At 39.6% G+C, this 23264-nt stretch overlaps 1 protein-coding gene across 1 annotated transcript; it reads right to left on the bottom strand.

Annotated features, from left to right (window-relative positions):
* Window positions 1-18133: 18133 nt before the first annotated feature.
* On the bottom strand, window positions 18134-20747 carry irx3a (iroquois homeobox 3a). The gene is made up of 2 exons (XM_058089117.2): window positions 20243-20747; window positions 18134-19992 (listed from the first exon to the last, which is right to left on the bottom strand). Exons 1-2 carry the CDS (start codon window positions 20477-20479, stop codon window positions 18949-18951), a joined length of 1281 nt encoding a protein of 426 aa, XP_057945100.1. The 5' UTR covers window positions 20480-20747; the 3' UTR covers window positions 18134-18948.
* Window positions 20748-23264: the final 2517 nt, after the last annotated feature.

The following is a 23264-nucleotide window of genomic DNA, read 5'->3' as shown; positions in this document are numbered from 1 at the left end:
CACCCCGTATAAATACCTCCATCTGCGTGACGTTTTATCTCGCCGGCTCTCACTTATACTTCTTACAAATGTTACACCCTTTTTTTTGCAATAATAATCCAAAAAAAAGATAAATCAGTAGACTGTCTGCGGGTTTTTTTTAGGTTATTTGTGTTGGAGGGAGCCTTCCACTGCACTCCTTTTCTAAAAAGCCAACATGGTGAAAATGACATTTTGGTTGAGGCGGATAATAAATCTTGGCGGCTGGAGTGCTGGAGAAGTATGCACTCCCTCCGTGGTCATGTAACGCGGACGGTGAGTCGGGGGAAGGAGGGCGGCCACATAAGAGGAGGTTTGTGTTAGCCCCGGGAGTAGATGAGGTGTGAGGGGAGTTCTGGTGGATTAGGGGGGAGTGATAACTCTTTGTGCGTGTCAGTATGCGCTCCTGAGATGTGTTTATTACGAGCTGTAATGTCAGTGGCTTAATGTTGCCTCTTATCCTGAAAGGTCAAAGAAAATATTGGCAATTTTGATATTAATCTCAGAAAGCGTTGTTTTTTTTAAGTAGCAGTCATCCTACCAACACACATGATACAATATTGATAATGTGATATTTCACATTGTTATCTTTCATTCATTCATTTTCTACCGCTTACCGCTAACCCTGTCTTCAGGCGAGAGGCAGGGTACACCCTGGACTGGTGGCCAGCCAATCACAGGGCACATATAGACAAACAACCATTCACACTCACATTCATATCTATGGACAATTTGGAGTCGCAAGTTAACCTAGCATGCACGGGAGAACATGTAAACTCCACACAGAGATGTGGTGGAATTGAACTTGGGTCTCGTAGCTGTGAGGCCAGCGTGCTAACCACTCGCCGTGCAGCCCCAAAAAAACAGATCAGAAGTAAAAGTTTGTCTAACCTTTTCAGTTTGTTAGTAATCAACAGTAGAACACAGATAAGTTCCAGGAAAATATCAGTTCCTAACTAAAAACATGCACGGGGAGAACATGCAAACACCACACAGGGTGGAATTGAACTCGGGTCTCCTAGCTGTGAGGCCAGCGTGCTAACCACTCGCCATGCAGCCCCAAAAACCAGATCAGAAATAAAAGTTTGTGTCTAACTTTTTCAGTTTGTTAGTAATCAACAGTAGTACACAGATAAGCATGCAAACACCACATAGGGTGGAATTGAACTTGGGTCTCCTGGCTGTGAGGCCAGCGCACTAACCACTCGCCATGCAGCCCCAAAAGAAAGATCAGAAATAAAAGTTTGTGTGAAACTTTTTCAGTTTGTCAGCAATCAAGAGTAGAACACAAATAAGTTCCAGGAAAATATCAGTTCCTAACTAAAAACATGAACGCGGAGAACATTCAAACACCACACAGGGTGGAATTGAACTTGGGTCTCCTAGCTGTGAGGCCAGCGCGCTAACCACTCGCCGTGCAACCCCAAAAAACAGATCAGAAATAAAAGTTTGTGTCTAGCTTTTTCAGTTTGTTAGTAATCAACAGTAGAACACAGTTTAGTTCCAGGAAAATATCAGTTCCTAACTAAAAACATGCACGGGGAGAACCACGCAAATACCACGCAGGGTGGAATTGAACTCGGGTATTCTAGCTGTGAGGCCTGTGTGCTACCCACTTGTCCACCGTGCAGCCACATTGTTATCTTATGGTACAATATTGATGTACATGCTGTTTTCCCAGGTCAAAATTATGAAAAATATTATGGGGGGTTTTGACGTACTCCCTGGGAAGCTTGTTCCGTTGCACGAAAATAAGAAGTCTGCATCAGCCGTAATCGAACACGCTCATCATTAAGACTTATGTACAAGTACACACACCTACACCTGTTTGAAACCAATATTTCTGGAAAGACACTGGTGTCCTGGCAGAGCAATACAAACTGCAGGGTTCCCGGGAAGCAACTTAACAGGTTTGCGATTGCATTGTTTAAATTCATGTTCATACGCTACACCCCCATGGTAAAACATGGCAGCAAAACAATGAAGTACGCATACAAGAATGTATTCATGCGGACTGACTTGGTGTAAGAACGAAGATAGAAGTGTTAGAGGCGCTGTTTTTCATGCTGTAACGTTTATTACTGATGCAGAAGATGAGCGTTTGTTTTCAACTATTTTGTCTATGCAGCACACCATGCACACTCACACAATTGGTGTAAATCAGGGGTCTCAAACTCAATTTTACATGGGGGCCACTGGAGCTAGGGTTTTGGGCAAGGCTGGGCCGCATCAGGTTTTCCAAAAAAAAAAACAAAAAAACGCAAAAACAGAAAAATATACAAATTTTTTCAGTGCTTTTGTTCCGATTTTCTACAAAAAAAACCTCTGATAAAACATTCCACTTTTCTCAAATATCTTAATTTTTATTTTTCTGCACAAAATAAGATGAAAAATCAAGAATAAAGAAAATCAATCAATCACTAATAAATATATAGATAATAATAAAATATAAATATATAGATAATAATAAAATAATAATAATAATAAAACGGCAAATAATAAAAACGTAAGAAACCACATATAGTTGGTGGGTAGACAAATTATTTTTTTCAGATTAAAATGAACAAAGCATTATTAGAGCCCTGTAGACATGACAAAACACGACTATAGTCACATTTATACTCTTTTTATTTACAACATATTGCGCAACTGCAGGGTCTTGAGACACATGCTAACTCGCAAACTAGAGAGCTAGCGACCTAAACGGTAGCCTTAAAGTTATTTCCTTTAAACTTAAATAGCCAAAAACTTACCACTTCCACACAGATAGGGAGGATAACTATTAACAGTTATTTAACCTTTAACATGAACATTAATCAAACGTAATAATTTTTTTCTGGGTACATGATACCATACAGCATCCATATCAAACTTGCGCGGGCCGCACAGACATTAAACTTTCATATCAAGGCGGGGGCCTGAAACTAGTCTCCTGCGGGCCACATTTGGCCCGCGGGCCGCGTGTTTGAGACCCCTGGTGTAAATCATTTAAAAACAGGTAGCATTAGTTTGCTAACCATTATACAAAGATGGTAGACGTGTGGTACCGGAAGTGACACCGGTTCTGATTCTGCGGACATAGGTCATATGACAAGGTCATATTCGGACAGTTTAAACTTTCAACCAGCGCCACACTGTTAACATCATTTTTTATTTTTTTTTTGCATGACTAGACTTTTATTCTGCCTTTTTATCCCCGGGTCCACATGGCTGATGATCACCGTCGGTTTTCCATCTTCTGGGTTCTGGGGTTTGGAAGGGAACACGCCGTCTAACGCCATCAGCCGCCTGTCGAGCTAATTAAAACACACGTCTACAAATCTACCAGCAATTACTACACCCGGGAACATTTGGTACCGCTCACAATCCTCAGGCACAAAAGAGCTGTGTTTACCGTGCCATGGCTTCTCATTTTTCTTGCGTCCTTCCCGCAAAACAAATACTGGTTAGGGCTTGCGTTGGATGCTGTGACGCTCATATTTATTGTACCACTTAAACGCTACAAAAGCGGAGAGACACGATAATAGAATCCAGATTTGGGCTTTATTTAATTTGTAGCTCTCGCACAGAGTCATCTCCTTTTAGATTGCGGCCCCTTTTTTAAAGCACTGCCCCCGTGTCACGGGGGTTATATTGTGTCAAGTCAAAGTCATCTGGATGTGCTTTGCCTGTCCTCAACTGTTGCACGCTCCTTATCTACATCGCTGCCTCGCCGCAACGTTCGCCATCATGCGGTTCCGTGGCATTGCCCCAAAAAAGATATGCAATTTGAAGTTGGCTAACCTTTTGTATTTTAATGATTTACTATATATTAAAAGTACAGAATGAGTATATGTAAAAGTAGCAAATATGCAGTGTTTTTTTCTTTTATAAACTGTTTATGGGATTTTACCCAGCACCCAACTACACTGTCTCATCATAATTAGCTGGGTGTTGTCTTTCATTATCTCATCAACAGTAATAACGTGAAGAAAGGCTCTGACCTAACTTGTGAACTTTAGGCGACTTCAAGCATTTTGGCTCAAACGTTAAAAAAATATTATATTTGGACTTTTAACTTTTTCACTTTAGTGCCCTTTTTAGGGGGTCAGCATTAAAAATACTTTATTGCATGTAGACGTTTCTGCATATATCATTGACTATTGGTAGTTTGCTAAGATTATTTGCAAAATTGGAGCTGACATGAAGCTTTTATGGTACGGTAATCCCTTATCCCTTATGGAAAAAACATATTGCAGTATATTGGCAAATAAAATGCAATGTATGAGGAAATATATTTCCATATATGGGATCTTATGTTTATATTTTCCAATATATTGCAATATATGCATAGATCATATATGTGTATATATTGATACATATAAAAAATATCTTGTGATCAAGACCAAAAAAGGACTATATTTTTACATATATAAAATTGCATCTAATTTGGGAAATATAAACTCATATATTATATATTTGGATTTAATATATTTCAATATATTGAAAGCGGCAATCGTTTGTATATTCTGCAATATATTGCCATATATTACATGAATATATAATATATTGTATAATATATGTACAAAAATATATTATTCCATGTATTTATAATATATAATGTATTGGAAAATATAATGGAAAAATAATATATTACAATATAATACAATATATTTAAAGTAATATATTGATTCGTAAGGGATCCTACTGGTTCACATGGACTACTCGATGCATTTGCGTTACTGATGATACAGTTCTGATCGATTCACCAAGACAAGGTTCTGTTCATGATGGGAATCTGTTTGGAATGGGAATCATTCATGGGAATCATGGGAACCATTCATTGCTACATCTGCTATGTAAACATGGCTACTGTTCGTTTGACTGTTTGCTTGTGTTCAAAATAATTTCAAAAATTCTGGATTAATTTGAATTAAATTTTCAGGAAGTGTCGGAAATGGGATATGAAAGAACCGAGTCAATTTTGGGGGTGATCTGGCGCACCGTCTGGATCCAGGAATGTTTTTTTAAAAGAGTCTTTAACATTGCAAACAAGGATACTTTTCGGTATTTGTGCATATAAAGCCGAAAGAGACGTTTCTTTTGGCTGGGTTTTCTGCTCCCAAAAGCTAAAATAACAAAGAAACTATCCTGATTTATACCAAGCGACTAATCCAAAGTGTACCCCAACTCTCGCTGGGATCGACTCCAGCATACCCCCGCGACATTAGCGAGAATTAACGGCACAGAAAATGGATGGATGGAATGATATTGGTAATGGTTTTATTTCATTTGAACATGCATCAGATTACAATTGAATGCGTCCCATAATCAGTTCACAGTTCCACATGTCCAAAAGGAGTAGGAAGAAGCAAAGCTTATTAAATCCTACCCCTCCATTTGGTACTTTTACAATCAGTAACTGTTACATTTGTTCACTTCCTGCTTTCAATAATAATTTGAGGTTTTTTTTTTTAACCAAAGTACAGTAAAGTCTCATTATATCGATATTCTTGGTAAAATATCGATATAACCGGACTATCCATATATCCGATCCTGCGCCGAACTGCATTAAAAGTGGGCAATAATGCACTCAACATTGTTCTATATAACAATTCTACATTGTTCTACATTGTTCTATTGTTCTATATAAGTTCTATATATTGTATCGATATAAGCAGACCAAATTGGCTGGCGGGAGATGAAAAGGGCATCGTAGTAACCGGATTATCATAATAACCGGGTATCGTACTAACGGAACTAATTATATCATAAAAGACTAGAAATTTGCCAGGAAATGAAAATAGTATCGTAATAAGTAGTAATTCGTTATAACCGATATCGATATAACGAGACTTTACTGTACGAGGTGATATGAGCATCCAATGCCATAATGGGTACCATAGTAAGTATCAATATAGTGATATATATAGCACATCATGACTGGTTCAAGACTCTTCATCCTTGTATTTAGCAAACATCAACTGCTTGTATTGTTTCTTGAATTGGCTCATGGATGGATTTATACCAACAAAACAGGGGGCCTCAGCCCCCTCATTATATTTTTAATTTTTGAGCATGCACAAGTCGAGCCAAACGAACCGGCTCTCTTGAAAGAACCAAAATTCCCATCACTACACCCCAAAGAAGGGACTGGTATTCTAACCAAAGCGGATCCTTTACAGGTTGTATTGTCAATAAATATGTATCGTCTAAATGGAGTGGATACAGAGCAGCCATGTTAGCCCGGCGTTAGTCGGCTTGGGGGATGGTATGACGAGCGCTGGGGGGTGATCTTGACAGGGATTATCTTGACTACTGAGGAACACCTGTCTATTACTGACGGATCCCCACCCCCCTTCTGCCAAGTCCGGGCCCCATCATAACTTCCTCCTTGCAATTCCCCATTAACGCTAATGTTTTTTCTTTCTCCGTTTCTCTCATCCCCCCCCCCTCTCAATGTATTGCCTTACCCGTGCATGTCTGGCATTCTGTAGGCGGGTGTGTGGTGCAGGAAGGGGGTGACAGTAATATAAAAAAAAAACAAAAAAAGCCGTGTGGGGACTTGGCTTGGATGACCAGCTGTGTGCCAGCTGCATGGAACTTTGAGTGGCGTGGAGAAAGGACTATTATCTCCCGCACGCACCCGAAAAAACCCTAAGAAATCATTCAGACGGATCCACATTCATGCCAAGATGCAAAGGAGTTATCATCCCCTGGCGCCCAGGAGCTTTCCACGGCATCCTCGATATGTCACCGCTTGTGGCACAGGGGGGGGAACCAAACAAGTCATTAGAGCGTGCGGGTCGAGTCATCCATACACGTACACTTATCTGGCCGGACGCCTCTCGGTGGTGCACGGATATGAGCAATTAGCGAGCGGGACCTTTTAGCTCCGCCAGCTGATTTGTAGCCAGCGCTTGCATATGCCTGTAATTCACTCTGACATTTAATCTCCACCACTTGTCACAGTCTTTATTGTGTGTATTACCATAATATAAACAATAATGATGAAGTAATAATCAAATCGGAGGTATTATAATCACTCCGGCCCATCCCGTTGCGTTCATGTCCACTGGTTGAACCTGTGGGAGACAGCTGACAAGTGTGGAGCTCTGAGTCCCCTAAGGAGGGGGGTGTTGAGGATGGGGCGCCTTCTTCCCGAGTCAGCCCAAGGGAAATGGATGACAGTTACACTCGCCTCCGGCCAATTAACTGTCATTCTAGCTGTTGCTTTAACTCGCTGACCTTACCTCTCCTCGCCGCTTTGTCTTATCATTTCCGGAGAAATCTGTGTATGTAAAGTGGACCGCTGACCTTCAGGAAAAGTGGGGGAGGGGGAGCAAAGATCAGAGTTCATATGCTGGATATTTATTTATTTCCAGATATATACCGAGCAGGAAGTTTTTTTTGTGTTTTTTTTTTTTATGGGAAAGAGTGGTCGTTATGCGTTATTACTTGGGGTGTAACGAAACACAACGGTATTCCGAATCCGATTTTTTTGGTACAAGGCTTTCAGAGAAGTCAGAGCTTGAAAAACCCTCTCTTTCGTTGGGAACACTTTGCCAATGAAATACATCAACAAAGAAAATCGAGTGGTTAGCACGCAGGGCTCACAGCTAGGAGACCCGAGTTCAATTCCAACCCTGTGGAGTTTGCATGTTCTCCCCGTGCATTTTTTTCCGGTACTCCGATTTCCTCCCACATTCCAAAAACATGCTACGTTAATTGACGACTCCAAATTGTTCATAGGTATGAATGTGAGTGTGAATGGTTGTTTGTCTTTATGTGCCCTGTGATTGGCTGGCCACCAGTCCAGGGTGTACCCCGCCTCTCGCCCGAAAACAGCTGGGATAGGCTCCAGCACCCCCGCGACCCTCGTGAGGAAAAAGCGGTAGAAAATGAATGAATGAATTATAACACTAGACTGCACAGTGGACGAGTGGTTTGTGCACAGGCCTCACAGCAAGAAGACCCGAGTTCAATTCCACTCTCAGCCATCTCTGTGTGGAGTTTGCATGTTCTCCCCGTGCATTTTTTTCCGGTACTCCAATTTCCTCCCACATTCCAAAAACATGCTAGGTTAATTAGCGACTCCAAATTGTCCATAGGTATGAATGTGAGTGTGAATGGTTGTTTGTCTATATGTGCCCTGTGATTGGCTGGCCACCAGTCCAGGGTCTACCTTGCCTCTCGCCCAAAGACAGCTGGGATAGGCTCCAGCACCCCTCGCGACCCTCGTGAGGATAAGCGGTCGAAAATGAATGAATGAAATGAGTGGTTAGCACGCAGGCCTCACAGCTAGGAGACCCGAGTTCAATTCCAACCCTGTGGAGTTTGCATGTTCTCTCCGTGCATTTTTTTTCGAGTACTCCGATTTCCTCCCACATTCCAAAAATAGGGATAGGCTCCAGCACCACCGCAGCTCACGTGAGGATAAGCGGTAGAAAATGAATGAATAAATGAATGATTTGGTTAATTAAGTGTGTGTTAAGTTGGTGTGTGATGAGTTTAGTGTTCTTTGTTCCATAGGTATGAATGTGAGTGTGAATGGTTGTTTGTCTATATGTGCCCTGTGATTGGCTGGTGACCAGTCCAGGGTGTACCCTGCCTCTCGCCCAAAGACAGCTGGGATAGGCTCCAGCACCCCCGCAACCTTCATGAGGATAAACGGTAAAAAAATGTATGAATGAATTATAGTTATATACATTTTATATTGACTACACTGAAAATAAACCTAACCAGGTGCATACCCATCAGTGATTATGTCATCCCGTTAGTTATTACGTCCAATTACACCTCAATATCCCACTCTATCTACCTGTAAAATAACATTAGATATGCTTATTTTCATGCTCTTTTTACAGACGGAGGCAGGGCTGCACTCTCCACAGATGGGTCCCACGGGGGCTTTAGGTTAACACCACGTGCCCTGAAGTCATCTGCTAATTGAGCGTATTCGCCGATCGCAGAAACACACGCATGCACCTTTTTTCTGAAGACGTTCTTTGAAGCAGACATCATGAGAATACTGCCATATTGGTTAGGATTTTGTTGATGTCAAGCAAAGTCACGCTGAAGCACATGACATGTTTACATGAAAAGGAGTAGGAAGAAGCAGAGCTTATCGTACAACGCTACCCTTTTCCGCACGTCCAAGCAATTACTCTTGTATCTACTGAGAACAAAGCGAAACACTTGGCTGCCGTTTCTGACTTTTAGAACAAGGGTCAAGCACTTGTTTTCAATTAAGTCATTAAGTGTTTAACTCATTAACAGACAATCGCTAAGTCAGTACATCATCAGACGAAAAGCCTTCTGACATGTTGACTAGTCCGCTGACCGCATAATTCACCTAATAATTTGGTATTTGCGCTATGTTGTTGCTTTCTGTCCCACGAAGGCGCGGCTCGCTTTGTGAGATTCCATCGTCACTTGCATGGAAGTCACGTATTTTTTTTTTTTTTAAACTTCCATGACGTCGGAAGGCCCAGATACAGACGAGATACTAAACTATTAGACCCATACATTGCAATCTACTCCACTGTATTTCACTCTTCTGCACTTTCTGTGCATTCAACCTGACTGACTAAAGGGCTCACTCCGTTCATGCCGTTGTTCTATGGACCAAACACACCAAGATGCTGAAACCGATGCAGAGAGCGACCCCTCGTCTTGCTTATTCGGAGACAGAAGACAAGGAAAACTGCCAAATTCATTCATTAATTTTCTACTACTTATCCTCATGAGGGTCGCGGGTGATGCTGGAGCCTATCCCAGCTGTCTTCGGGCGAGAGGCGGGGTACACCCTGGACTGGTGGTCACAGTCAATCACAGCGCACATATAGACAAACAACCATTCACACTCACATTCATACCTATGGACAATTTGGAGTCGCTAATTAACCTAGCATGTTTTTTGGAATATGGGAGGAAACCGGAGTACCCGGAGAAAACTCCACACAGAGATGTCAGAGGATGGGCCGGCAAAATTATAGAATTAATTTTTCATATATTGTCCCAGGCCTGGTACCAACAAGACACAATCTTGTTCTTGCTAAGCATAACATGCTAACATGCTAATATTTTCTATGGCTCAACATGAAACAGGTTTCGTACGTTGAACGTTCCTACGTATAAGAGATAAGATATAACTTCACAGGGGGGGGGGGAAAGCCAAAAACGTATTAAAAAAAGTACCACTTCCACATGGAATGAGAGGAGAACGTTTGTCAGACATGCAGTATTGTGTAATGTCTCATCGATGTTTTGTGTCGTTATCGATGCCTAGTGACCTACAACAATAAACATACAGTATATCAGATCATATTGTCAATAATGTGATACCGTTATCGGAATGCTCTAATTAGAGAGTGCAGGTGTACCTAATCATGTGTCTGATCCTTCTCCCACGCAAACTGTGATCTTTCTTGCCGAAATCCCAGTTAAAGTAGAAAAGTTCAGCCGCTATCCAACCATGCGATGCGAGCACATTACTCTCAGGCACGAGTGTTTGCAGAGACTATTGGTGATACCGAAGGGGGATCAATAGGAGGGTTTACACCTTAGACACAGGCAGACATCATCATTACACGGCAAAGCCCTCTCACCTGCTCTTATCGACCTTTTTCCTTGCGGTGATGTCACCTCACACGTGGGTACGTCTGGTTTGTAGCAGCTTCGCCGTTAATATAAGACGTGATGATAAGTTGTCGCGTTCACCGATTTAAGAAGCTTCTGTTGTTTTTGCAGATAACACGAGGGGCCACAACGACTTCCTGTAGACACGGTTACACTGGCTCTCAAGAACAATCATTAGCCAGTCAAGATGTTTGGATACACATTCGTACCCCCAGTACTACTTCCTCACACACGCTTACGTACTTGCATACTTGGGTATGTGAGGAAAAGTGTCAAATTTGTGCAAAAATCCATTGGGTAAGAAACCGTATTTGGTAACCGGAAAGACAAAATGGACGATGGACAGTGGATTGTATATTTTAATGTACTAAATAATATTTGAGTATCTTGAAAAGCGCTATACAAATAAAAGCAAGGAAGAATGGTAATAATTTTTTTTATTTTATAATTTAATTAATTATTTTTAATTTAAGCTAAAAATTTGGCATATTATGATATTATATGTTTATAAATTTAATGCACAATTTAAAATATTTTAAACAATTAAAAAGTTTTATTTAATTAACAATTATTTTTTTAAACAATTTAAAAGTTTTTTGTATGAACAAATGTAGGGGAAAAAGTTGAAAGCCATTTGGTTAAAAAAAACTTATTAAGTTACATTCATAATATTGTTTTTTTAATTTTATAATTTAATTAATTATGTTTAATCTAAACTAAAAAATCCGTTATATTATGGTATTATATGTTTATAAATTTAATGCACAATTTAATATATTTTAAACAATTTAAAAGTTTTATTTAATTAACAATTTTTTTAACAATTTAAATGTTTTTTTTTGTATGAATAAATATAGGGGAAAAAGTTGAAAGCCATTTGGTGAAAGAAAAAACTTATTAATTAAATTAATGTACATTCATAACAATTTGTTTAATTTATTTTATAATGTAATTAATTATTTTTAATCTAAGCTAAACATTCAGTATATTATGGTATTATATGTTTATAAATTTAATGCACAATTTAAAATATTTTAAACAATTAAAAGGTTTTATTTAATTAACATTTTTTTTAACAATTTAAAAGTTTTTTTTGTTTGAATATATAGGGGAAAAAGTTGAAAGCCATTTGGTAAAAAAAACAACTTATTAATTAAATTAATGTACATACATAATTTTTTTTAAATTTATTTTATAATTTAATTAATTATTTTTAATCTAAGCTAAAAATTCATTTGGTATATTACGATTTTTTTTATATTTGATATTTTATGTTTATAAATTTAATGCACAATTTAAAATATTTTACACAATTAAAAAGTTTTATTTAATTCACAATTTTTTTAAACAATTTAAAAGTTTTTTGTATGTATAAATATAGGGGAAAAAGTTGAAAGCCATTTGGTGAAAAAAAACTAATTAAAATAACGTACATTCATGAACACCCTAGCAGGGGTACAATTTTAGCAAAATCCTGAAGTCGCTCAAAAATGATTAAATTTGGAATATTTTGCATTATCTTTGGCTTTTTTTGTGATGCCATCACAAGACTCACCTCCCAAGCACCAACAATAACATCCCTCTTCCCATTAGTCATGAGCATTAAGGATGCAATACCACCGGAAAAACACAGGATTTGGTTCCAAAGCTGAACAAATCCCCTTTCAACCACATTTCGAGCTTCTACTGTAATTCCAAACTTTTCATTCCCAGGAATCAGCGGTGTCCATTGTTGGCGCTGCCCCTCCCTTCCCCTCGACAATGCCCTCGTTTACATGAACGTTATTAGGAAGAGGAAGAAGACTCTGTTGAATAAAGTCTATTAATCACTACTGGAGGAGTCGGTTCATTGGTTCACCCTCTCGCAAGGGTCCCCAATCAATCAAAAGGGCTGCTAATGTATTCATGAAAGATGTAAGACAGCACTTGTTTGACGGTGTTCCCGAGCAGGAAGAATTTATTAAGTTCCTTCCACCAGTCAGCCAATCCCAGGAAGTCATAAGTTCACTCCAAGTTTGTCCCCTTTCTGCATACGCATCAAAGAACCAATGAAGTCTGTACAAATATTGTAAACGTGCAAAAAAATATGTACTCTCATTAACGCCGACGGATGAAAAGCCGAAGGGCTGGCATTTGTCAGGGAGGCTCGGGTAGTGTCGTACAAGGCCTCCGCTGTGTCGGCCCGTGTCGGGATACATCACTCCTTTGCGATCCTCTCAGAGGCTGGAGAAAATGTGTCTTATTAGTTGACACCGGGCGGCGAAATTCCGTGCTACAACGCCGACTTATGTACAAAGCTGAGAAAGCACAGGGACGACGGTTTGGCAGTCCTATAACAGTGACGTGGAAGATGGGCAGGGACATCAACCACACAGATGTTGAGGCCGGGGATTATTTTTAGGAACAGGAAAAATTAAAGAAATACTATTTTTTGTTTTTTGGAGTGTCATAAACGTCATAGCCTGGTGTCAATTTTAGTCAGTCAGTAGCTAGTTTGTGGAAAACTTGATTGAAGAAAATGACAATAAAACACACGGAATGACACTTGAATTTGTATTACATCGTAAAAACAAGTATTTCAAATATGTAAATAATAAAGAACAACATGTTTCCAGTCGGAACCCATGTAAATCCAATTAATCTGTTCCAGACAACCAAAAATATAAACGAAAAAATACACGCTTTAATACAGTAAACAATGCAAACTAATGGATGGAAAATTCAGGAAAAGATTTGAATTATATGAGCTGTGACTTTTTACAAAGTACCGTATTTTCTGGAGTATAAGTCGCTCCAGAGTATAAGTCGCACAATGCCAAAAATACATAATTAGGTAAAAAAAAAAAAAAAACATACATAAGTCACACTGGAGTATAAGTCGCATTTTTTGCGGGTAATTTATTTTCCAAACTACTTGACCAAAACAGACATTACGTCCTCTTGGAAGGCAAGTTCTAAAAAAAAAAGTGGGATTCATAATCCGGAAAATATGGTATATATATATATATATATACCGTATTTTCTGGACTATAAGTCGCACAAGGCCAAAAATGCATAATTAGTAGAAAAAAACATACATAAGTCGCATTTTTTGCGGGTAATTAATTTTCCAAACTACTTGACCAAAACAGACATTAAGTCCTCTTGGAAAGCAAGTTCTAAAAAAATAATGTGATTTATAATCCGGAAAATATGGTATATATACATATATACCGTATTTTCTGGACTATAAGTCGCTCCGGAGTATAAGTCGCACAAGGCCAAAAATGCATAATTAGTAGAAAAAAACATACATAAGTCGCACTGGAGTATAAGTCGCATTTTTTGCGGGTAATTAATTTTCCAAACTACTTGACCAAAACAGACATTACGTCCTCTTGGAAGGCAAGTTCTAACAATAAAAGAATAGAGAACAGGCTGAATAGGTGTAAGATATGCTAACACAAAAAATAAACATGAACAGAAAAGGTGTCCAGTGTTTATGTAACATAAACCGTTTTTTCATTTATAAGTCGCTCTGGAGTATAAGTCGCAGGAACAGCCAACCTATCAAAAAAAAAGTGCAACTTAGTAGAATCATGCAAAAAAAATTAGGAAGAAGCCAATGAAGTAATCACAGGTTAATTAACAATAGTGTCAACCCTCCAGTATCATGGTGGTATCACCCATCCTACATGGACCAGCTTGGGACTTGGTTCTTTTTCTTTGTCTTTTTTGTACATTTTCTCCGAGCAGATGAAAATATATGGGTATACTTCCATTAGCATGGAGCGACATGAACTGGAGTCATGAAACTTGGGACTCGGAGTCAGACCGAATTCACACTTTTCATGACTTTGGACTCGATTTGACTCGATCATTAATGACTTGAAATTTGAACTGAACTTTGACATGAATGACTCGCGACTTGACTTGGTCTTTAGGTTGATGACTTGGAAATACTTGATATTTTCGGTTAACGTGTTGAGTAAAATGTGTCCCCATTCAAAGTACTCAAAGTCATGATGTGAGACCTGACTTGGATTTGCATTAGTTTAGTTATGACTTGACTCAAGACTTGGTAATGGTAATGGTAATGGTTTAATTTCATTTGAACATGCGTCACATTACAATTGAGTGCATCCCATAATCAGTTCACAGTTCCACATGTCCGAAAGGAGTAGGAAGAAGCAAAGCTTATTAAATCCTACCCCTCCATTTGGTACTTTTACAATCAGTAACTGTTACATTTGTTCACTTCCTGCTTTCAATAATAATTTGAGGTTTTTTTTTTTTAACCGAAGTACAGTAAAGTCTCATTATATCGATATTCTTGGTAAAATATCGATATAACCGATATACTTGGGTCTTCTGACTTCTGTTCGTTTTGTAAAAGCCCACAGCTAGCTTTAAATTTAGCCGTATTAGGCAACAACAACAAAAATGGCACACAGATTTTATCATAATTTGTAGATGGGATGCACAAGAATGAAAGATATGCCATTTTAGTAAAGGTCTGGCTAAAGATGATGTTTGATTCTTGGAATCATAATGATACCACCCAGGGGTGCTTTTCCAGGAATTTTGGATCCTGTGATTTTTTTCACCAAAAATTTTTCACCAAATATTTAAAAATTTTCTTAGAATTTGCATCATTTTCCCTTGATTTACGGCGTTGCCTTGGTGGAGGTCTGATCTCTGATAGTGACTTTCTATACTTACGTATGATCCTTATGATCCTTAAACAACAAAGCTAATGTTAGACTAACAACAAAGACCCCTCCAAGGTTAGCATATATCATTTTCTTTCAAGAATTAGGACAAACTTCCACTTCACAGCGAGAGGAAAAGTTAGCAATGCTGAGCCCGTTTTATAGAGGCGAGCGCACATAAATCCCCTTTTTGCCGATGCTTTGTCCCGAGGACCGAGTGAAAAAGAGGCCGTGCTCGGCTTCAAAGCCGCATTTCCATAATTGCCCTGTAACTCGGGCCTGTCTGGAGGATCTTAAAGAAGGGGGCTGAGAAAAGCACAATCTTTCAGCTGGGTGAACGGCAAAGGAGCTCACCCTCCCTCTTTCCAGAACGCCTCTGCCTCCGGCCTGTGGGCCTGTTGTCGCCGCCCCCTTTTTGCCCCCCCGTCCCCACTTGTTGCCTTTCAGATTTGCCCCCCAAAAGAATTTCTGTCTCTAACCTGCATCGACAAAATCCATGAAATCAGCACCCGGACTTTTTTTTCTGGAGAATGTCACTCACTCCTGGGTCTTTTTTTGTCCCCAGAATGGGCCCCGCGGGCGGCTCCACGGCTGTTCTTTAACGTCCCCAATTTCCCTTTCGCTGTCGACCACTCTTCTTTCGTGGTTCTTTTTTTTTTTTTGGCTTGTAAGACGACATGGAGGTGTGTGTTCCTGCGGCCCTTCTCCGGGCAAGACTCGGGGCGGCGGACAGTGGCTCATAAAGGGATTAGTTTGTCGCACAAAGACAGTGGGCCGCTTCTAAAACCCCGACTGGGGCCACAAAGGAGGTGACATTTGTGTGTCCCTAAGAGGGGTGGGTGTTGGGGGGTATTTGACAGAATGGGTGGATGAGGTGAAAGCAAAAGGCTGACCCTCTTTATTTGGAGCAGCCTCTTCTTCCACCGGGGGCACCTCTATGCCATCCACCCACCCCCTTCCAAAGGGTTGCCCTGGGTGTTTATTTACTCCGAACTCATTCACACACGGAGGCCCTGTGATGGCTCCATCGGAACCCACGCCCCTTTTTGTATTTTACTGAAGCTGCCATCCAGCTGGATCAATGAACACTTCGGAGGGGGCGCGGGGGTAGGGGGCGGGGGCAGATTAAATTTCCTTTTAATGACTCCATTTCATAATGGGGTAACCCACTCTTAGCACCAAAAACTTTTACTCTGTACATTTTCACACCGTGTAAGGTCCTGTTGGAGAAGAGTCACCATTTATAGCGTCACCCCCAAGGGTACCCGGCACCCATCTGTGTGGCCCCCGCAGCTGGTGCATTCCACGTTTGTAGGATTTGTGTACTATGTTTTTTTTTTATCCCTAATTTCATACAACCATATTGATGTCCCGTTTAGGTGATAACTCTCACGTGAGCAAACATCCTGTGATGTTCAAAACCACTTCCTGTTTAGTTGTTTAGCTAGCTGATTGTTTTAATAGCCGCCATCATGCACCTCCACTATATATTCTTCTTCTTCTTCTATCCGATTGTGTTTCATATGATGCCAGCCGTTACTTCCAGGACAGGAACAGGAACAAATGGTGGCGTTGCCGTGGTGGGGGTTTCGTGGGGGAGGGGGCTACAATCAGCTGATGATGGACTTATGAATATGCATGATGCTCTCAGACGGGGCCTCTTAAGGAGGATAGTAATTGATTGGACGGGTTGCTTTTATCCCCTCTTTTAACTTAATCTCGCCGACATTTCAACACACTCGTCTTTCACAATAACATGACACTTATTTATCATATTTTAGGGGGTTATTTTTTAACTGTTAAATAGGAATATAAAGATGGAAAATAAGATGTATTTTTATATAATGAAATGTAAGATTTTTTTTAAATATATATATATATATAGAATAAGATGAACATCTCTTATTTTTCATCCCTTTCCGACACATTTTATACAACTTTATGCTTTTTAAAAACAATTTCATAATGTCAAGTAAAAAAAAAATATTTCATGTAAAAAAAACTATATTTTACTCATTTGTATTTTTTTTTCTTTTCCCAAAACATAATTTAAATATTTCAACAAATGCAAAAAAATATGAAACAATCAAGGAATACAATTTATTGTTATTTATTTTACTTTTGCCCCATTTTAAGGTTATGTACTTTTATTTAGGAAAACGTTTACTTCCAAAAATGTGTTTGTAAATTAGTCTTTGTGAAATTTTGGTTATATATTACAAGATGAATCTTTTTTTAGTCATTATTAGTGACAATGGCGTTTTTTTAGTCATTATTGCAGCCACAATATTTAACTCAAAATCACACATTTACTGACATTTCTTCAAAGGACAAATATGTATTTTGCAGAATTTAAAGCTAAATAAGATTAGGTGAGATAAAAGAATGCAGCCTTTAAGAGAAAGTGTGTGTGTGTGTGTGTGTGTGGTTGCAAAGAATGGCTGTGCCTGTGCAGCAGACTGTAGAGGGAGCTCCAACACCAACTTTTTTTTTTTTGTATCCCACTTCCACGCCATGCAAATTCATGCTCACACTGCAGTGCATGGGGGGGGGGGGCAAAGAAAAATAAATTATTAGTTTTACACCTGTGTTTGTTTACTATTATAGGCACATTGTTTTAATTGGGGAAAGGACCTACACAAATGGAGAATGAGTTGCATAAAATTCATCTCCTGAGAAGGATTTTTTTTTAGTGAAATTTTCTATAAGATAACCTTATAATATCAGCATTAAAATATATTTCCCCTAATTATAAATCCTTCATTTTAACCTACAAAAAGAAAAAAAAATTGCAAAAACAAAGCAACATCTTAAAGTTGCAGCAATTCATTTATTATTAGCCAAAAATATAGACTTTTCTTGTACAATTTGGTTCACAAGTATGTACATATTCTTAACTTTATATACAAAAAAAACCCCATCAACAAATCCTCACAAATAAAAATGAAACGAAAGAAGAAGAAGAAGAAAAAAAAAGAAACAGACTACTCACATACATTATTACATTAGCAATTTTTTTTACACAAGGACATGCTTACAATGTAGCTATACACAGATGGTATTATTATCTATTTTACATTCCATATTCAGATGGGGGGGTAAACTATATTTTTAAAAAGTAAATAAAGAGCTAAAAACAGCAAAAAGTGACAATTGCCTTTGCAAAAAAAACAAAAAAAGGAGATTTCTGTAGAAAAAAACATGAGTGCACACTGCTGGATTTAAAAAAAATGTTTAAAAATTGTGTTTTTGAACCAGCCAAAGGCACTAAACTTTTAATCATTATGAATTATTATTATTATTATTATTATTATTGGAGCCTATCAGTGCATTGGACTGTTGCTTCTTGTAAACAATACTATTAATAATAGTCATAAAAGTGGAGAATGGTGCACAAAAATGTGAAAACAATAGAAATAAGGGACGTTATTATTATAATTATTCATATTTTAAATGCTTTCTGGTCAGCACCCACACACACACACACTCACACACACACACACTCACACACACATCATGTTTCATGTGTGGCCTAGAGAGGAAATAATCCAAAAGAAAAAAAAAGGGAGAGTAAAAGAGAAAACAAGTCTTTTTTTTTTTTTTTTTGGAGAGTGGGTTCTCAGTGTCGTGGGCCAGTACCTGTGACCGCCGTGTCCACACCGGCACCCTTGTCCTCTGTTGTCCTGCCGCCTCCGTACAGGGCCAGGCCGGTACAAGCGGCGCCGGCCTGGTTGCTGAGTCCCTGCAGGTAGTGGTGGTTGGAGTTGAGCAGAGCCAAGTGATGCGCCGAGAAGGCTCGGTTCGTCCACGTCTGGATCTTCCCCACGGGACACGACGACAGAGAGAGTCTGTGCGGGGCCATGAGGCTCTGAGCCGTAGAGGCCGCGGGGTTGCCGCCGCTCATCTGCGGGGATTTACGAGGGTTGTCCGGCGCCGTGGCAGTCTCCGCCAGAGACCAGATCTTTGGTTTCTGAGCCGGGGCTTGGTTGTTCTCCGAGGGCGGGGAGCTGACTGAGACGGAGTTGAGTTTGTCCGCTTTGAGCTCCAAAGGGGAGCCGTGGTTGTGGTGGTGGTGGTGGTGGTGGATTTGGTGGAGGTGCTCTTTGCTCTGCACCGCCTTGAGAAACCTCTGCTCGGGTAAATCCTCATAACCCTCCGAACCCTCAGAGTCGCTCCTAGCGTCCAGTTTGAGTTCCGAATGCAGGTCGTCCTGCTCGTCCAGGTCGTCCTTGCTGCTTTCGATATTCTCCGTGTCGATGTTCTCCAGGTCTATCTCCTCCTCGTCCTCCCTCTTGTCGCCTTCCTCGCCTTCGTGGTCGCTGGGGTAGACGTTGCCCTCCTCGTCGGTGCGGTTCCGGGGCGCCCACGTCATCTTGTTCTCTTTCTTGAGTCTCCTCCGGGCGTTAGCGAACCAGGTGGAGACCTGAGTGAGAGTCATCTTGGTGATGATGGCGAGCATGATCTTCTCGCCCTTGGTGGGGTACGGGTTCTTGCGGTGCTCGCTGAGCCAGGCCTTCAGGGTGCTGGTGCTCTCCCTGGTGGCGTTCTTGGGCCTGGAGGGGTCGCCGAACTGGTACTGGCCGTACGGGTAGAAAGCCGGGTGGTGGTGAGCGAAGCCGGCGTGCTGCACCCCGGGACTGTCCTTCAGCTCGTACTGGGCACCCTGCACACATCCGAAGTAGTCAATATAAAACATTTTTTTTATTAATTTTTGTGTTCTTTTTGTGTATTTAAGTCATATTTCTTACTGAAATAGTTTATTTAGTGTTTTCAAGTGGTGTGTATTAATTTTTAAACCGAGTTCAACTCGAAACAAAGTTCAACACAAAGTTGGAAGGCACCGAAGGAAAGGAGGAAAAAAAAGCATAAAATGTGGTTTTTTTTTTGTTTAAAGTTGATAAACTGTGACTTACCAGTTGATTAAAAATGGAGATATCGTTGGAATAAGGCAGGAAGGCTCCGTAGCCCTGAGCGGGCGCCGCGAAAGGGGCTCCGTACATGGACGACAGCACGTTGGAGAGAGCGCCCGACGGACTCAGCTCCGCGGCGGCTGCTGCTGCTGCGGCGGCCCGGGCGTTCCCTGCCATCCCCTGGCGCTCCGGAGGGTACATAGGCCGGATGTATTGGTAGCCCAGCTGGGAGAACGGCATGGCGGCTGGGGTGGAAAGGAGAGAGAGAGGGAAGCAAAGCGAGAAGAAGCAGGAATATCCACTTTTTTTTCTTCTTCTTCTTCTTCTTCTTCTTCTTCTTCTTCCTCTCCTTGGTGTTAGAGTGAGCAAAGCATGGGGGCGAGTAGAAAAGTCAAAAAGGAGGAAGAGTGTAGTTCCAGTGGAAATGATCCGCTCTCCACTTCTTCTTCTTGCCTATTGATCTGCATGGACTAAGGTCAGGTCCTTACAGATTGCTTTAGATTATTGGGACTCCCTTGCTCAGATTGACATTTCTAGTCCTTTACAAGCCCCGCCCCTTTCTCTAATCTCACTCCCTCTTTTCTCTCTCTCTCTTTTTCTCTCTCTCTCTCTCTCCTCCCTCCTTGACGTTCTATTTCAATCTCATTTTTTTTTTACATTTCATCTCCTATTTATACACATATTATTGTATTTAAAGCATTTTATAAACACTTGAATGTTTTAAACACTATTCCCACCACAATAATATCCGGAAATGGACCAAAAACTAGTAACATTTTGATTTCAATACACATTTAATGAATAATTTATGTACTAATATTACATTTAAAATGCATTATATTGTAATATATAGTAGATATATTATAAATAAATGTTTGTGCATTTTCAGTAAACAATAAAAGGTAATAAAAATAACAATAATGTTTGTGTTTTTAAGAAATAATGACTTAAAAAGAAGTACAAAACATAATACATAACATAAAAATGTCTGCATTGTTTGATTTATTTCGAAAATAATACAAAAAATGAATTAATTACAATGAAATTAATTTTAAAGCAACATATGAACAAGATAAATATATTGTGCAAATTTGGTTAACATACACAAAAGTTATTATAATAAACATAAATTAGAAATACCAACAAAATTGTTGTGCAAATAATGAATACACAATAATAATAAATATAAAACAATACACAAACTTTTGTATTATTTAGAAATTGAACATGCCTTCATTGTGGGCCAGACTCAGACTTAAATGACACGCATCAATACGATAATAATTAATTAGTGTCATTCCACTTCATTGATTAACACCAACACGACACGCAAGCTGACATTCCACTCACTTTGGTGAAAGTGCTGCAAAAACCTTAAAGGCATTCTTCAAGTAAAAAAAAACAAAAAAACACCTTTTTTTGTGTGTCTAAAGACGTGAAAAAGTCTCTCGGTGATGATCATGACACTGTCAGTGGAGAGTGTCAAGTAAGTAATAAACACGCGTGGAGTGGATTGGGATGTGTATTGAGAAACTGTGGTTCTTATAACCCAATAGGAAAATGCATCTATAATAATGGGTTGTAATAATAATAATAAAAAAAAACATAGAAATAAATCCCCACTTTTAAGAAACGTGTCAATAAGACGATTTTAAAGCAAACAAGGTGGTTATAATTAAAATTCCACGAAGCAATATAGAAAAGTGTGTCACTTTTGTAATACATGTTTTTTTTCTCCCCCTCGGCTTAAATCACTCATGTTAAATCTTAATGCATTATTATTATTATTATTATTTTAACAAGTAAGGGATTGGATTTCATCAAGTTTTTTTTTTTTTTTTTTTTCCACGAAGTCCTCTGGTAATATTTTCTAATCTTCTTTCGGAGCAGATAGTTATTATCATTGTTATATCATTTCTTCTCCGTGTTTGCTGTTAAACTGTCCCCATTCTCTCCCCGTGTCTCTGCAGTGTGTGTGTGCGCCATGCAAGCCGGATTATGGGGTTATTAATTACAGCTGGCTTGCTTGCTTGGTGCCACCCGACCGGAATGGTAATCACATAACATAGCAGGTCGATGGCACGTACACGCGCCTCACGTGTGCACGCGTAAAGAGAGAGTGGGGGGGGGGGGCGAGTGAGAGGAAAAAAAAAAAAAAAAGGGCGGGGCCTTGATATGCAAGTCAAAGTGGGGGGGAAAAGGGAGGGGGTTGTCTGGCTGCTTGTGTCCGCTAAGCAGCGCTCCGAGGCCGGATGGGCATGTGTCTTGGCCCCCCCCCCTTCTCCTCCTTCTTTTACTTCCATGCAGCACCACCAACAACAACACATGAGAGGCGTGTGTGCGTGATTTACTGTCTGCAATCAAACGCACCACGCACTGACTTAACACTTTCACACCCACTAGGGAAACTGGCAAAGTCATAAAAGAATTAAGACACACACACACACACTTTTCTCCCCTTTCTGTAAACAGTTAACGAATGCAAACACACAAGTTTGTTTTTCCTGGTTAAAAGGAAGAAAAACAGTGAATCTTCCCAGTGTAGTAATGTTGTGTATAGAAGAAAGCCCTTAAATGCTAATTATTATGCACATGGGCAGCATTTCTAAACTTATAAACAAACATGCATTGTGACTTTTCATGCAATAAACACACTATATCTGCTTATCTAACATTTGGGGTCTTCTATATCACATTGGGTCACATGAAAGGGTGAAAAAGATTACTCGTTAATTAAGTGAATATTCAACAAAAAATGGGGGAAATTGTAATTTTATAAGGAAAAAGTCAAAATTTTTTATGTTAAAGGGGGTAATTTGGTAATTTGGTAATGGTAATTTTCTTAGTGAGAAGTTTTATGATAACAAATTTACAAAAAATAAATGAATATAATGAGAGTAAAGTCATGAAAAAAGTACATATTTTACAACAGTGTGAAGTCACCACGCTGTTAATTCCACATGGGAATCAACATTGTAATTTTACGAGAATATATCAATAACATGAACAAATTGAAAAAGCTGCA

The sequence above is a fragment of the Doryrhamphus excisus genome, linkage group LG13, assembly GCF_037039965.1.
Source record: "Doryrhamphus excisus strain RoL-2023G ecotype Guam linkage group LG13, RoL_Dexc_Guam_v1.1, whole genome shotgun sequence".
Classification (NCBI taxonomy): Eukaryota; Metazoa; Chordata; class Actinopteri; order Syngnathiformes; family Syngnathidae; genus Doryrhamphus; species Doryrhamphus excisus.
This window is presented reverse-complemented; position numbering and strand designations above follow the sequence as displayed.